The sequence below is a fragment of the Cyprinodon variegatus genome, unplaced genomic scaffold (genome assembly GCF_000732505.1).
Source record: "Cyprinodon variegatus isolate N-32 unplaced genomic scaffold, C_variegatus-1.0 Scaffold97, whole genome shotgun sequence".
Classification (NCBI taxonomy): Eukaryota; Metazoa; Chordata; class Actinopteri; order Cyprinodontiformes; family Cyprinodontidae; genus Cyprinodon; species Cyprinodon variegatus.
The window spans coordinates 328207-341417 of record NW_015150550.1 but is presented as its reverse complement, the minus strand read 5'-3'; the positions used below and the strand labels follow the sequence as shown (position 1 = coordinate 341417).

The 13211-nt window shown below is 39.8% G+C and overlaps 1 protein-coding gene across 2 annotated transcripts in view; it reads right to left on the bottom strand.

Annotated features, from left to right (window-relative positions):
• Nucleotides 1–1425: 1425 nt before the first annotated feature.
• The window catches only part of LOC107084314 (chromosome unknown open reading frame, human C12orf4), a 27777-nt gene continuing 15991 nt past the window's right edge, over nt 1426–13211 (bottom strand). For both annotated transcript variants that reach the window (XM_015374101.1, XM_015374102.1), the window contains exons 12-14: nt 6178–6235; nt 4668–4735; nt 1426–3586 (exon numbers count right to left, since the gene is read on the bottom strand). In XM_015374101.1, coding sequence (XP_015229587.1) covers nt 3494–3586; nt 4668–4735; nt 6178–6235 — 219 coding nt within the window. In that variant the 3' untranslated portion in view covers nt 1426–3493. The remainder of the gene's footprint in view (nt 3587–4667; nt 4736–6177; nt 6236–13211) is intronic.

Sequence of the window (13211 nt, the reverse complement as noted above, 5' to 3'; positions counted from 1 at the left end):
GATATAACGGATGGTTTAGAATGGCCTAGTCAAAGCCCAGAATATATCACCTACCTGAAAACTGATGTTATCCATTGAGTCTGAGAGATTAAATTGTCCATGAGGAAACAAAGTCTGTAAACGTTCAAAGCTGCAGAGATGCCCCTTTATTCATTTTTTAATTTCAGATCTTTGCATCCTCTGATCTAAAGAGGAAGACTTTTAGTGCTGCTATCAACCCGAGTCAGAGTTTGTAGTATGTGATCAGCTGCTGATGTGATACTAAGGCGTTAAGTTTAAAAGCAGATATTAGAGCATTTTCCTGACCCATTGATGACTGGAGCCTTGCAATGAAAACCAGGTCAGAGGAGTCTTTGGGGAGCTGACTCTGTAACACAGACATGGCATCTCAGAGTCTGGACCTCTTATATCATTTTCTTTCTCAGTTTATTTCATTTTAAATATTCTTGGTAATAAGGTTGTAAAGGCACTTGCTGAATAATGAGGATGTTTCATTTCTTCAGCAGCAATAGTCTTGTAATTCATTGGAACTAATTAACTAAAAGCATAAATTTTTTGCTTTTCATTAGATCATATTAGATGTTCAGTGTCTGAAGTTTTTTTTATTCTTTCGACAATTTCTTTCAGTTTTAACTTTATATTACTCATTGATCAATATTCTAAAAGGTTCTCATAAATGATGGTGGGCTTTTAGTTTTTTTGTGTGTTTTTTACAGCAGATGTGAGATAAAGTCATCTTAAACCAGTCTTTTCTTTTGTGTCAGGCAGGAAAAGGTGTTCCCAAAGAAAAGAGTGTCAGTTTTCCCGTGAAGACTCATACGTCTCATTTTCCCATCAGTTTATAATCTAGTGGTCTATAATGGCAGGGATGAAACCTCAGTTTGAATTTGCCAGACAGCTAATAACTGAAGCTGGGCAGCACTTCTTCCTCCAGTTTAGCTGCCTGAAGGTCAGACTCAAACACTTGAGCATTTAGCAGATCTTGTTCACTGCTCTTACTTCGATTGGCTGTGATCCTTTAATTATGACCCAAGCGAAGCTCTCGCAAACCTGACAAGCTGAACTGATCATCCACTGGAATTTAATCCCACTGAGTGGATCATAACTTCAGAAGATGACATGCATCAAAACAAACTAAATCCGCTCCAAGCTACCAGCAGAAGCACCCCCACCCCCTCCGGGAGCCAATGTGTGAATCATGAAGAGCAACACAGGGGTGGAGTCCCGGCGTTCTTTATTATAACTTTGAGATTCAGATATAGCTTAAATAAAAAAACTAAAAAAAAACTCTGTAGACCCTTTAACTTGTCTGTCAACTGGTGTAACCATGTGTGTATTTAGGAACAGCTCCCCCTACTGTCTCAAATAGAAACAATCTGTTTCTCTACATTAACAATAAAAAATACACACAAACAGCTTGTTCTAATGTCTTTATTACAACCAGAAATTAGTTCATTCAGTTTATCTTGACAAAAAGACAATCACGCATGAGATGAAAATCTACAATTATCCAACCATGTAGTAATTGCTGAATGGATGAAAATTTGGAGGTGAACGGACGAAGCTCAGGGAAACAAAATGATTGCAGTTGCTGAAGCGAGCCCAGATCTGATCATCGTTCAGCACACTCCTGTAGAACTCTGTGTAGAAAACCGTCTGAGCCACTGACTTGTCCTCTCGCCTCCATCCGTCCTGCACTTCCTGTTTCGCTGCTTCAGTGCATCTGCTTTTATCAGCAAGTTCTCCACATCCCTATGATACAGTAACTGGTCCCCTGTCTCCATTGCTCTACACACTTTAAAGGAGTTCAGATTTATGAAGCTAGGTCGGATGAACAAATTTCCAGTGTTCTTACAAGTTGCAAGCAGGTAAAGAACCATATTTCTTAGGAAGATCCACATACAGCAAGTTTGCAGAAAAGTGGCAGAAGATAAACGGCAAACCTGCATTTCAGCTCATTGTAGCAAAAAAAAATAAAAGAAAATACTCAAGCCTTTGAGGGATTACACCTTATTATTGGATAATAAACCTGTTTGACAGGTGGCAGCTATAAAACCTGTTAATGCTTTCTCAGCCACATAAAGTCTGCGTAATCCAGTCATCAGCCTTCCTGCTGCATCCATCCTCTAGATCAGCTGGGATCATTTCCAACACCTACTAGACCTGGGCAGCAAAGTGTCTCCTATGATGCGCACTGCCTGATGGAAACACAAACGTTTCCTCAGACTCATAGCTGACAGGTGAGCCAGAGCGAAGCAGCCGCAGCTTTATGCACTGAAGGCTGAAAATGAATGAGGGCAAAAAGAATGAGAGAAAGAGCTGCAGAAAATGCTGCAAAAGAGCCTATCCGACATTTTGGGAAGTTGAACTCTGACTTCAAACCACAGCAGCAATATCCTACTTGGATAAGAGCAGGGAAGGAGAAGTCTGCTGCTTAAATTTGTGTTTTCTTGGAAAATGATGCGTGGGAAGCCAGCTTAGAGACTTAACAAACGGGTATCCAATGGAGGCATGTAAAAGCTCTCAGGTCAGTTGTCTGAAATTCTTATCACAGTGATGTCTGAGCCAGCTGCAGAATGAAATCCAAACACTGAAAATCTACCCAACGTCAGCTTGGATGCAATACTTTCTGCTGCTCTGAAGTGCAAAGCTTCTCATATAGCGCTTAGCTCTCTAAAGCTGCTACATCAGCCTACAAGACATCAGTGAGCCCTTTTACAGCTGGGCACATCTCTTTCAGTGCATCTCTTACCTATAATGGTTTAACTGCAGGTCTGCAGTCTGTCACAGCTCTAAGGATCTGTGTCCATCTGCCATTAGCATGCCCACAGCATGTGCTTTGGTCCGAAAGTCATTTAAAATCTGATGCCAGATGTGGATGGAAAGAAAGGCAGAAAATTGATGATCTAAGTTGGGGAAGGCTATTGCAGCAATTTTTTTTCTTGGTCAATTCCCACCGCGCTCAGCTATGCTGCCTGCGTAGATCACCCTTGTCGAAGAAGTGCTCATTGTTGACATACATTTCTCTAACATAAGGTCCCTATATATAGATATATATATATATATCCATATATATAAAAATTCCTTCAACTGTGAGATTTTTATATGATTCCTAATCATCCATATATAGAAAAGCTTCCTGCTTTAGAAGTTTTGGATCAAAAGCCTTTTTGTGTTAGAAAGGATCATTTAAAATTCAACTGACTTAAACTTCAAACTATCAACATCTTTAGAAATATATAACAGTTCTGTAACTTATATACTTTAAAGTGAAAGTGATTATTTTTCTTTAAAGTTAAGGAAAATGGATTTCAATAAGTTCAGTTTGTGTAGTTTTGAAATGCTGAAAACGGGACCTAAAAAGCTTTAGGTCCCAATTACCTTTATTTTCTGCAAACTCGCTGCAGTAAGATGTCTCTATCAAGTCATAATATTGATAACTTCATGAAACCTCTAAATGATCTTGAAGATGCATTGCTTGGCCGTCTACACATCAGTGCTTGGAAGTGAGGGTTAGTGTTGAAGAGACGCGGAAGATTTGGGGCAGCATGTTGCTCAGCTGGTAGAACATCTCCTCTGATATACTCTGGAGACAGAAAGAGAGACAAACAGCGAGGATTAGAGGAGACAAAGGGATGATGGAGCTTTATGCAGCGATGAGGATCTAAAGAGAAAAGACCTGAATTGATCTCACGCTAACGGGGGAGGTTTGGCTGTTAACATCCAGGTTTTGTATGTTGGACAACAGGCTGAAGGATTCAGCTGGTTTCATTGCATGAGCTGCGACTTTTAAAGCAGAAACAGAAACCATACTATAAACGTTTGGACAGACTTCAGCTCTGAGCTGTAGATGAGGCCATCTGAGCGCTCAGAGACAAACCCTGACAAACCTCAGAGAAGCTGGAGGCACAGAGCCTCCAGCTAAACTCAAACTAAAACCCCACTTAGGGGGGGTTTAGCACTGGATCTGAACCTTTTACAGGTTCAGTAAAAATGGGAATATTTGGCCGTTTAGCATGTGAAGCTTTAAGAACTTAATGACGCTAACAATGCCATAACTGAGCTGAAACATGTCACTCCTTAAGAACACAGAGTTGAAACGATGCCCTTTAATCCCAGCTCTTATCACACATGCTCAGAGTGCTTTCTTTCATCAGGGCCATGTAAACAGAGAGAAAAAGAAAGCTAAGCTCCATAATCTATGATTTAAGGTGAGCTTTTCAAACACTCAGCTCTCCCTCCTCCTCCAGGTGGGCCTTTTGTTTCTTTTAGCTCCTTTTTCAATCACCTGAAGCGTCGCTTGAAGGTAATCAATCAAAGAACAATTGGGATTCTTTTGCTTAAAGCTGGAAAACAGAAATAAAGATTCTGCATGCAAAGGTTTCCCTGCTTGAAGGCTAAATATCAGGTCAACTAAATGACTAAGGAGCCACCGTGACCACGTGCGTGGCAGCAGTGGATATGACTGTTTCCAATAGCTGCTCAGAGGTCAACTAAAAATAAAGAGGAGATCCTTGTATCAGCTCCAGAAGAATATCAGAGCTTTGGAGCTGATAGTCTGAAGTACAGCCTGGCTGAGTCAAATGATAAACTCTCTGACTATTAATATATACACATGGTTACTGCCAACAAACAAGCATTCCTGTTGCAGCAAAGTTTGATCTCACCTTTGGTACCAGAAACTGAACAGTGCGGGAAATACCTCCATCCCACGACGCCATCTCCATCATGAACCCTGAAGATAAAGCAGGAGAAAAGAATGTTGAACACCAGGAAACATTAGGGTGTGAAGACAAAACTAAGGCAAAGCATCTAATTCCCGAGGCACAGCGAGCTGTGTGTCCTCTCTGCGGCGCTCAGACTGCAGAGTAAAGGCATGTCGTCTGAGAAACGTTCCTAAACTTCTTTACATTTTCAGCCCCCTCAAGAATTACTGACACACCTGCTGAGGCGAGATAAAAGCCTTTCAATAACATCACTCATGCCTGCGTTTGTGTTTAAACTAATTTAATGTTTCACACACAAAAAAGGAGTAAAATTGATTAGGATTTATTTGTTTAGGGAATATTTATGCAACTTTTAAGCAAAAAAAAAAAAAAACATCCCTCATGTTAAAATATAATTTGCCTCATGAACTGTTATTAACCATATTTTGGAAAGCTGGTTCAGTTACAATCAAGAAATTACTAAAGTAGAACCTGTCTGACAACAGCAAGAAGCCTAAAAGATAAAAAAAAAAAAAAGCAACATGAAGTCCAAATCTTAAAATAAAAGTTCAAGAACAGAGCTAACATTCAGTCTGGAGGGTTACAGAACCATTCCAAAGGATCTAGACTCCAAAGAGCCACAGTGAGAACCATCATCCCCACTTGGAGAACACGGAGTGGAGAGCCTGACCTACCAACCTTACTCCAAAAGCTCATCCAGGAGGCCACAGAGGAACCCAGAACACACAAAGCTCTGCACGCCTTACCGTCTCATTTAAGGTGAAAAGTCACAGAGGTCAATATCTAACAACGGGAATGAGAGACTGAGCAGAAATTACATATGGACACCTCCATGGAAATGTACTGGATTACATTACCGTTTCTAAGGACAAACATCATAACAAACATATTCAGTGGACAGATTGGAAAAAACTGGACATTTTTTTGGAAGCTGTGAGTCCTGCTGCATAAACTTTAAATACGTTTGTGAGGCTGCTATAGGCTGCTTTAGAAACTGCTGTTATGGGTAACTAGGAATCCCCTGCAGAAGAATGTCCATCAGTATGTGACCTTGAGCTCTGAAACATTTGGTTCTGCTACACAGAAATGATCCAAAGATATTAAGTTTAGGGTTGAGGGAAAAAAGGGAAGAAACTGAAGAATTCTGTAAGAAAGTAAAAATCTTCTCCTGGACGTCCTTCAAGGTTTATTTTACCATAACAGTAGCAACGACCCAACCAATCAGCACTGGAAACAGAAAGCATCCAGCTCTTCTGCTGAACACGTGTCTGTTTGCTGAGTTTTATTACTTCTGTTGTAAGCTTTGCAAACGAGACGCTCAGACAGAGCAAAGACCAACTTTGATTTAAGGGACCGCAACATTGGTTGTTTCCACTTATCAAAAGACGAGAGACGTACAGACTGAGGGTTAAACGTCCATCTGATTATTGCATCCGCTTGGTTACTTTACCTTTGACACATTTGAACACCAGCTCTGCTCGCTTTAGGCACCAGGGGATGGTCATCTCCTGCAGGGAAGAGAGAGAGGAAATTAACACCAGTAGATAAAACATTCAATGATTTACACTAAGATTAATCCAATAATGCCACCAGGGGTAAATAGAGAGCAAAGCTCTCATATCCGGAGCAGAAAAAAATGTTTCAGAACATCACTGTCCCACCATCCCACTTAAAGCTCAGGGTTTAAGACGGTTAGCTTCAGTTTGCTGCTGCAGCAGGAGAAAAGCAGAGTGCTACAGAGGATGATTCCCTGAACCAGGAAAACATGAGTCATGAGGAAATAAGAGCACCAAGCCTGAATGTCTGTTTATGGAAAAACCAGCAGCTCAACAACTAACAGACTCCCACATATATATTCAGTCAACTCATCTTATTCTTTTCTTATACCCAGTTGTTTTAGATCCCTGAGAATGATGCTAACTTGTTGATATGGCATTTTAATATAGTCAGGAGAGAGATGATTTCACCATGATAAGCTTGAAATTCTTTAAATGCAAAGCTCTGTTCTTGCTGTCTGCAAACTTTGAAGTAAAAACGGAAAATAAAACCTTAAAATGTTGAAGCCAGATGGAAGATAAAAGAAAAGATGCTAACTGTACCCGGAAACTCAAACTGTGGTTTTCTGAGTTTCTCCAAGGAATGAACAGACATCAGAAAGGACCTTCACAATAAAGTAGAATACAGGGGAACCAAATAGAGACTACAGACTTTAACACTATGGTGATTAAAGTAGGTAATGGTTTGTTTGAAAGTGCAGGTTGGTACCGAACACTGCTGGGAGCATATCTACAGAAAGAGAGAAGAAGGAAGCAGCTCCTGATAGACAGCTGCTCTGATTGCGGATCGGATGGAACCAAGTGGATGTACCGTTTTCAGTTTACTCTATTTCTCTCTCTCTCTCTGTTCTTAAATATTAAGCTTATTAAACTGGGACCCGAGTTCAATTTTTGTACCACAAATGTGAGGTGGTATTAAGGTTGGGCGATATTTACACATTTTCCATCCAATATTTGTCAGTCCTACAAATGGCGATGGGCGATATATTCATGGAGGCGAATCTGTGGCCAAAGACGAGGACCCTTCAGAGCGTATTCCTCTGAGCCGCTTGTAATATTGTTAACCACCTGCACACACTGCTTAAACCCAATAAGTTAAACATGCTTATTTTATTGTCAAAATTGTATAGGTTTCATCCAGTGGGACTAGTTTCCTCTTCCAGTTGTTCTCACTATGTTATGAGACATTATAGTTTTTGATCGTTATTCATTTGTTTACCTCAATATGCAAAATCAAACAGACTGAAAACTGGGAGGGATAATATTTTTTTTAATGAAAAGGAGACAATTTTATGTTTTAGTATAATTTTGTATATATATTTTTTTTTTTGTTAAAATCATATCTGTAACAGCTGGAGTGGCCTTTCACTGGTAAAAGTTCTGAAAAATTATCATTGAAGGGCTGATTCCATCATTATTGATATTGTTCCAGGCGCCCAACATTAGATGGTATAATAATCATTAAAAAGTTCTCAATATGTCACCACATATTCTGACCCCTGAGAACAAATGGAAAAGCTCCTCAGATTGGCAAGGTCATAAGTTCTGTTTTTTGTTGACGTACATAGCAGCTACCACCTAACCGTTCTGCTCCTGCTCCCAGAACAGAACCTGTGGTGCTTACCAAGCAACAAAGCACAAACATGAGTACCAGGACAAGAATCCTCGTCTCTAGAAATAGTTTGTCCTTATTGGCAGAACTATTTCTCTATATTTTCTTTTCTTCGCATTCAAAGACAAAAACATCTAAAAATAAGAGTGACAGACAGGCCTGTTACACGTCAGCTGTGGTCTGCACTCCCTCTAAACAAAGGTCTCCTAACCGGTGCTTAAACACAAGAATGAGCTTGTAGAAACAAGTCAAACTCTCCTAAATGCGCAAAGGAGCTGAGAGATGGAAGCAAATCCTGCTGTGAAAACAGAAGTTCTAAATCAAAATTTGTCAGAAAGACTGCCGAGCTGCTATAAACCACCAGCTCTTCAGACAACATGAAGACTGACAATGAGGATGATAGTGGCTCAGGAGGTAAAGGTTCATCCTCTACTCGGGTACCCAACAGATAGTGGTAACACACCCATGGTTAAACTAGAACTGGATCAACTGTCTTATTCATCTAACTGATGAATAACACAATTAAAGAAGCTGTGTTTCAGCAGCTAAATACCGTCCTAACAATGACTAGCTGCTTGCTTACCAGAGACCGCCCTTGTCCAGGTGTTCAATGACACCCATATAAATGCAGAATGTGGAAGGACCAGAGTGATGGTATATATAAAACTGACTGGTTTACTAGACAAGACTGGTTAGTGCCAGTAGGAAATTTTACATCACAGCACCAAAAAAAAAAAAAAAAAAAATCACATTTGGTGTTCCGCAAGATTCAATCTTAGGGCCCCTTTCATTCCATATCTACATGCTCCCCCCAACTCGGCTTATAATCAGAATAAGAGTGTCCAGCTCCTCCCCCACAACATCACCGGCCCTCCTGATCAGTTTATTCAGTCTGTTGTTGTCAGCGACCCTCAACCCAATTCCCACAGCATGTGACAGCAAAGAAGAGCATGCTAGCAACAGACTCATAAAACATCCTCAGCATTGCCCCACAGATGTTAAAGGACTCAGCCCCTCAGGAAGAATAGTCGGCTTTGGCCCTTTTTGTAAACCGCCTCGGGGTTTCTAGTCCAGTCCAACTTATTGTTAAAGCACACTCCCAGGTACCTATACTCCTCCACAGTGTCAACAGAAAACCCCCTGGATGGAAATAGGGGTCACATGTGTTTTTGTCCTCCTCAGATCCACTATTAGCTCCTTAGTCCAATCAATACCAAGGCTGTGTCCGAACGTCTGCCCTAACCCATAAATCACTATATATTGGGCTTAGTTAACTGAATGTTCAGACACATGATCACTACTTTTCACAGCCCGTTTGTCATGTGACTCGGGCTCCCTGCACAGTTACTGCACCCTCTTTGTTCTCTTTTGCCCTCAAAACAGATCCCATTTTGCTTTGTTAGGCATTGTGAGATACATCTGTTTTTCTAATGACATCAATGTACACCACTTTTCAAGATGCATTGTGGAAAATGTGAGTCCACTTACTTTTTCATCCACTAATCTATCCAAGCGGTCTTCAAAAAATAAAACGTAAGTAACTATATGGCTCACAGTCAGAGCTTTGAGACTGCTGTTTTCTTGTATGTTTGACTAACTGCATCCGTCTCTGTGCTGTCATGCGTTTGATCATGCATGTCTCCATTTTATTCAAACATGACTTATATTTCACCCTTCCACTAACATGTTCAAATATGAACCGAAGGCTTGTACCCTGAGCATAGTAGGAGGAGCTGAGAGTTTCCCGGTACTGCAGAGACAGCTTCTTCTATCATGACTTGCCTGTTGTTCTTTCTAACTGACACATTGCAACATGTGAATGGGAGGAGCTGCTAAAAGGGGTCGGTTAAATTCAAACAGTTTATGTAAGCAAAGAAAACAAAAAAGTAAAATAATGTCAATAAGCTGACAGCATCACTATGCCAACATCTCCATGATGTCCTAAATGGTTCATCATGATAAAAAACTTTATAAAAAGAAAGAAAGAATGTCCCAGAATTACTTTATATGGAGACTGGCTGGATAATGTTTAGATGATCACAAAACAATCCGGTCACAAGGAACAATCCGTTTCCAAAAGCTATGAAGGCAATCGTCCCCCTGCTGTTAGACACACATTCCCATTTCACTTTCACATCCTTACAAAAAAGATCATATACCTGAACAAACACTCCAGCTGACAACCAAATAAGCCCAAGTTTACCAAACTTTTCAACTTCAGACCCAGAAAATTATATTCATGAGCTAAACCGTTGCTTGAATATACAAACATTTCGATAAAATCAATACACCACAGGTGCTAAAATATTATAAACAGCATCAGTTTCCCCCCCCACACAAAGTGATTCTTTTATACACTGCTCAAAAAAATGAAGGAAACACTTAAATAACACATTTTAAATCTGAATGAATAAAATATTCTCATTGAAGTTCTGTACAAAGTTGAATGTGCTGAGAACAAAATCACAAAAAAAATAAATCATCATCAACTCTATTAACCAATGCAGGCTGGGATTTGGAGTCGCATACAAAATTTAAGTGCAAGAACACACAACAGGCTGATCCAACTTATATGTAATGTATCAAAACAGGTCAAAATGAAGCTCAGTATTGTGTGTGGCCTCCTGTATGACCTCCCTAAAATGCTTGGGCATGCTCCTGATGAGGTGGTGGATGATCTCCTGGGGAATCTCCTCCCAGACCTGAAATAAAGCATCCTCCAACTCCTGGGCAGTCTGTGGTGAAATGTGACGTCGGTGGATGAATCGAGATATGTACTTGGTCTGATTCAGGTCTGGGGAACGGTGCAGTCCATAGCTTTAATGCCTTCATCTTGCAGGAACTGCTGACACACACCAGCCACATGAGGTAAAGCTTTGTCCTGCATTAGGAGGAACCAAGGGCCAACCGCACCAGCAAATGGTCTAACAAGGGGTCTGAGGACCTAATCTCAGTCATGCTACCTCTGGGGAGCACATGATTGTCTGTGCGGCTCTCCAAAGACATGCCACCACATTACCAACCCGGTCATGCTGAAGGATGTTGGAGGCAGCAGATCGCTCTCTCCAGAATCTGTCACGTCTATCACATGTTCTTAGTGGGAATCTGCTATCACCTATGAAGAGCACAGGGTGCCAGTGGCAAATTTGCCAGTCCTGGTGTTCTCTAATAAATGCCAAGCATCCTGTAAGGTGTTGGGCTGTGAGCACAACGCCATCTGTGGACGTTGGGCCCTCATAACTTCCTCATGGAGTTGGTTTCTAATCGTCTGTGCAGAGGTATGCACATTAGTGGTCTGCTAGAGGTCATTTTGCAGGTCTCTGGCATTGCTCCTCCAGTTCATCATTTCACAAAGGCTGAAGTAGCCGTACTGATGCAGGGTTGTTTCCCTCCTCAGGTCTCCTTCACGTCTCCTGGTGTACTGCCCTGTATCCTTGTAGCACCTCCAGTCTCTGGACACTATACTGACAGACAGAGCAAACCTTCTTGCCTCAGCTGGAATAATTTCCTTCTGTTGTCTAGTGAATTTGCACAACATCATGTGGAATTAATTGTCAGTGTTTCTTCCTAAGTGGACATTTTGATTTCAAAGAAATTTGATTTAATTGAAGTTACATTATGTTGCCTATATGTTCCTTTTATTTCTTAGAGCAGTGTATATTTAAGCACTTTAAAATAAATAAACACTATGTAGTTTAACTTCTACAGTGAATCAGAAGATCATTTATTACCTAAACATGAGGTCTTGATCCCACACTTTGGGGATCAAGGTAGACACCATCCAACTCATTTCATGAACTGTTTAAGCACTTTATCTAAATACTTCATGTTCATTTACATGGTTACAAAAAGAGCCTCTACTTTTTATTCAGAGTGAATAAAGGAGTTTAATATTTAACACCTTATGTTTTATTTTCTTCTCAGGATGTTTTACATTTTTAACACCCTCCTCCAAGGATGCTTTTCTTTTTACTAGAATTGTTTATTTGTGTTTGTATAGTACATTCTAAGTCTATCTCACCAAAATCACATTAATAAAACCTTTTGATACTTGATTATGAACAATAAACATGGTTCATTTCAGTTTTATAGGGTAATTGGCTTCTTTCTAATAAGCCATTTAAACTAAACCAGCCATAAGAGATGTTCTGATCCAGTATTGATTATGTAATGTATTTGAATACCTGTATCTAAAGTCTATCATTTAAACATGCTGATAGAAACACACTGCATATGTTTGTGTCTGTTTAAAGTTTATTGGTGGTTAATTATAAATTGCTTGTTTTTTTCTCACACACATTATTATTGACTATTGTTCTCTATGTGAGTTTTATCACTGAATTAAGTATTCTTTAATACACAACACAACAAAATAATTAAAAAACAAAACAAAAACAAAGACATGATTTGTGTTGCTATCAGCATTGGTCATTACTCAAACGTGAATATCAGTATCCACAGTGAAGGTTGTGGTCAGCAGAAACCATGATGGCTTTTTTTAGCCATGTTCTAAATGTCATCAAACTCTAAAGGATGAACTTTAAGCTAAAATGATTTTTGTGACCTGGCTTATCCTTTTAAACCCCATTTCAGAACCACCTGCTGCTTTCTAACCCCTCCTCAGGAACATCTCCAAGTACTCTTTCACACATACTTGTTGTGATTGGAGATTGAGGAAAGAGTCCTCAGACATATTAAAACACGTCAACATATCTCACTCATCAGTACTTTTTACATCACACCGGTTTGTCCTGTTGTGTTACTTTTAAAACAAAGTCACTGCTCAATGTTCCCATAGTGTTATAACATGTAAAGGTTGGTTCTTATAACTGAGTGGCCTTGTGTGAATCATCTGGGCAATCTAGAAAGCCAGCATATTCTTGACTGGTGAAAGAAATAATCTATTTAAAGCATGAATGAAATCTAGATGTTTCTTTTTAAAGTGTTAATTTTCTTCTAGACCCTTCAGGCTTTTAAAAAAAATAAACTAGAAAAATTTATAAATTTAAGTGTTTCACAAAATTGTGGAAAAAATTTGATATGTAACAGTTTTATGGCTGTTTTTAATGACAGTTTTGTGTCTGTGGCACAAAGGCACAGAACAAAATGAAGGAACCGTGGAGGGTTAAATTACTAAAGCTCTGTTTAGACAGAAACAGCACATTTCTGTTACCATGTCTACATCACAATGATGTAATTGTAATTTCCGTACTGATGAGATGAGAATGCTGTAATTCATGTGCTACACCACTAGTTCTTTACAGGTTAAAATGCCAGCAGTTCCTGCTTAGATCTGGTGCTGTGCAATTAATTGCA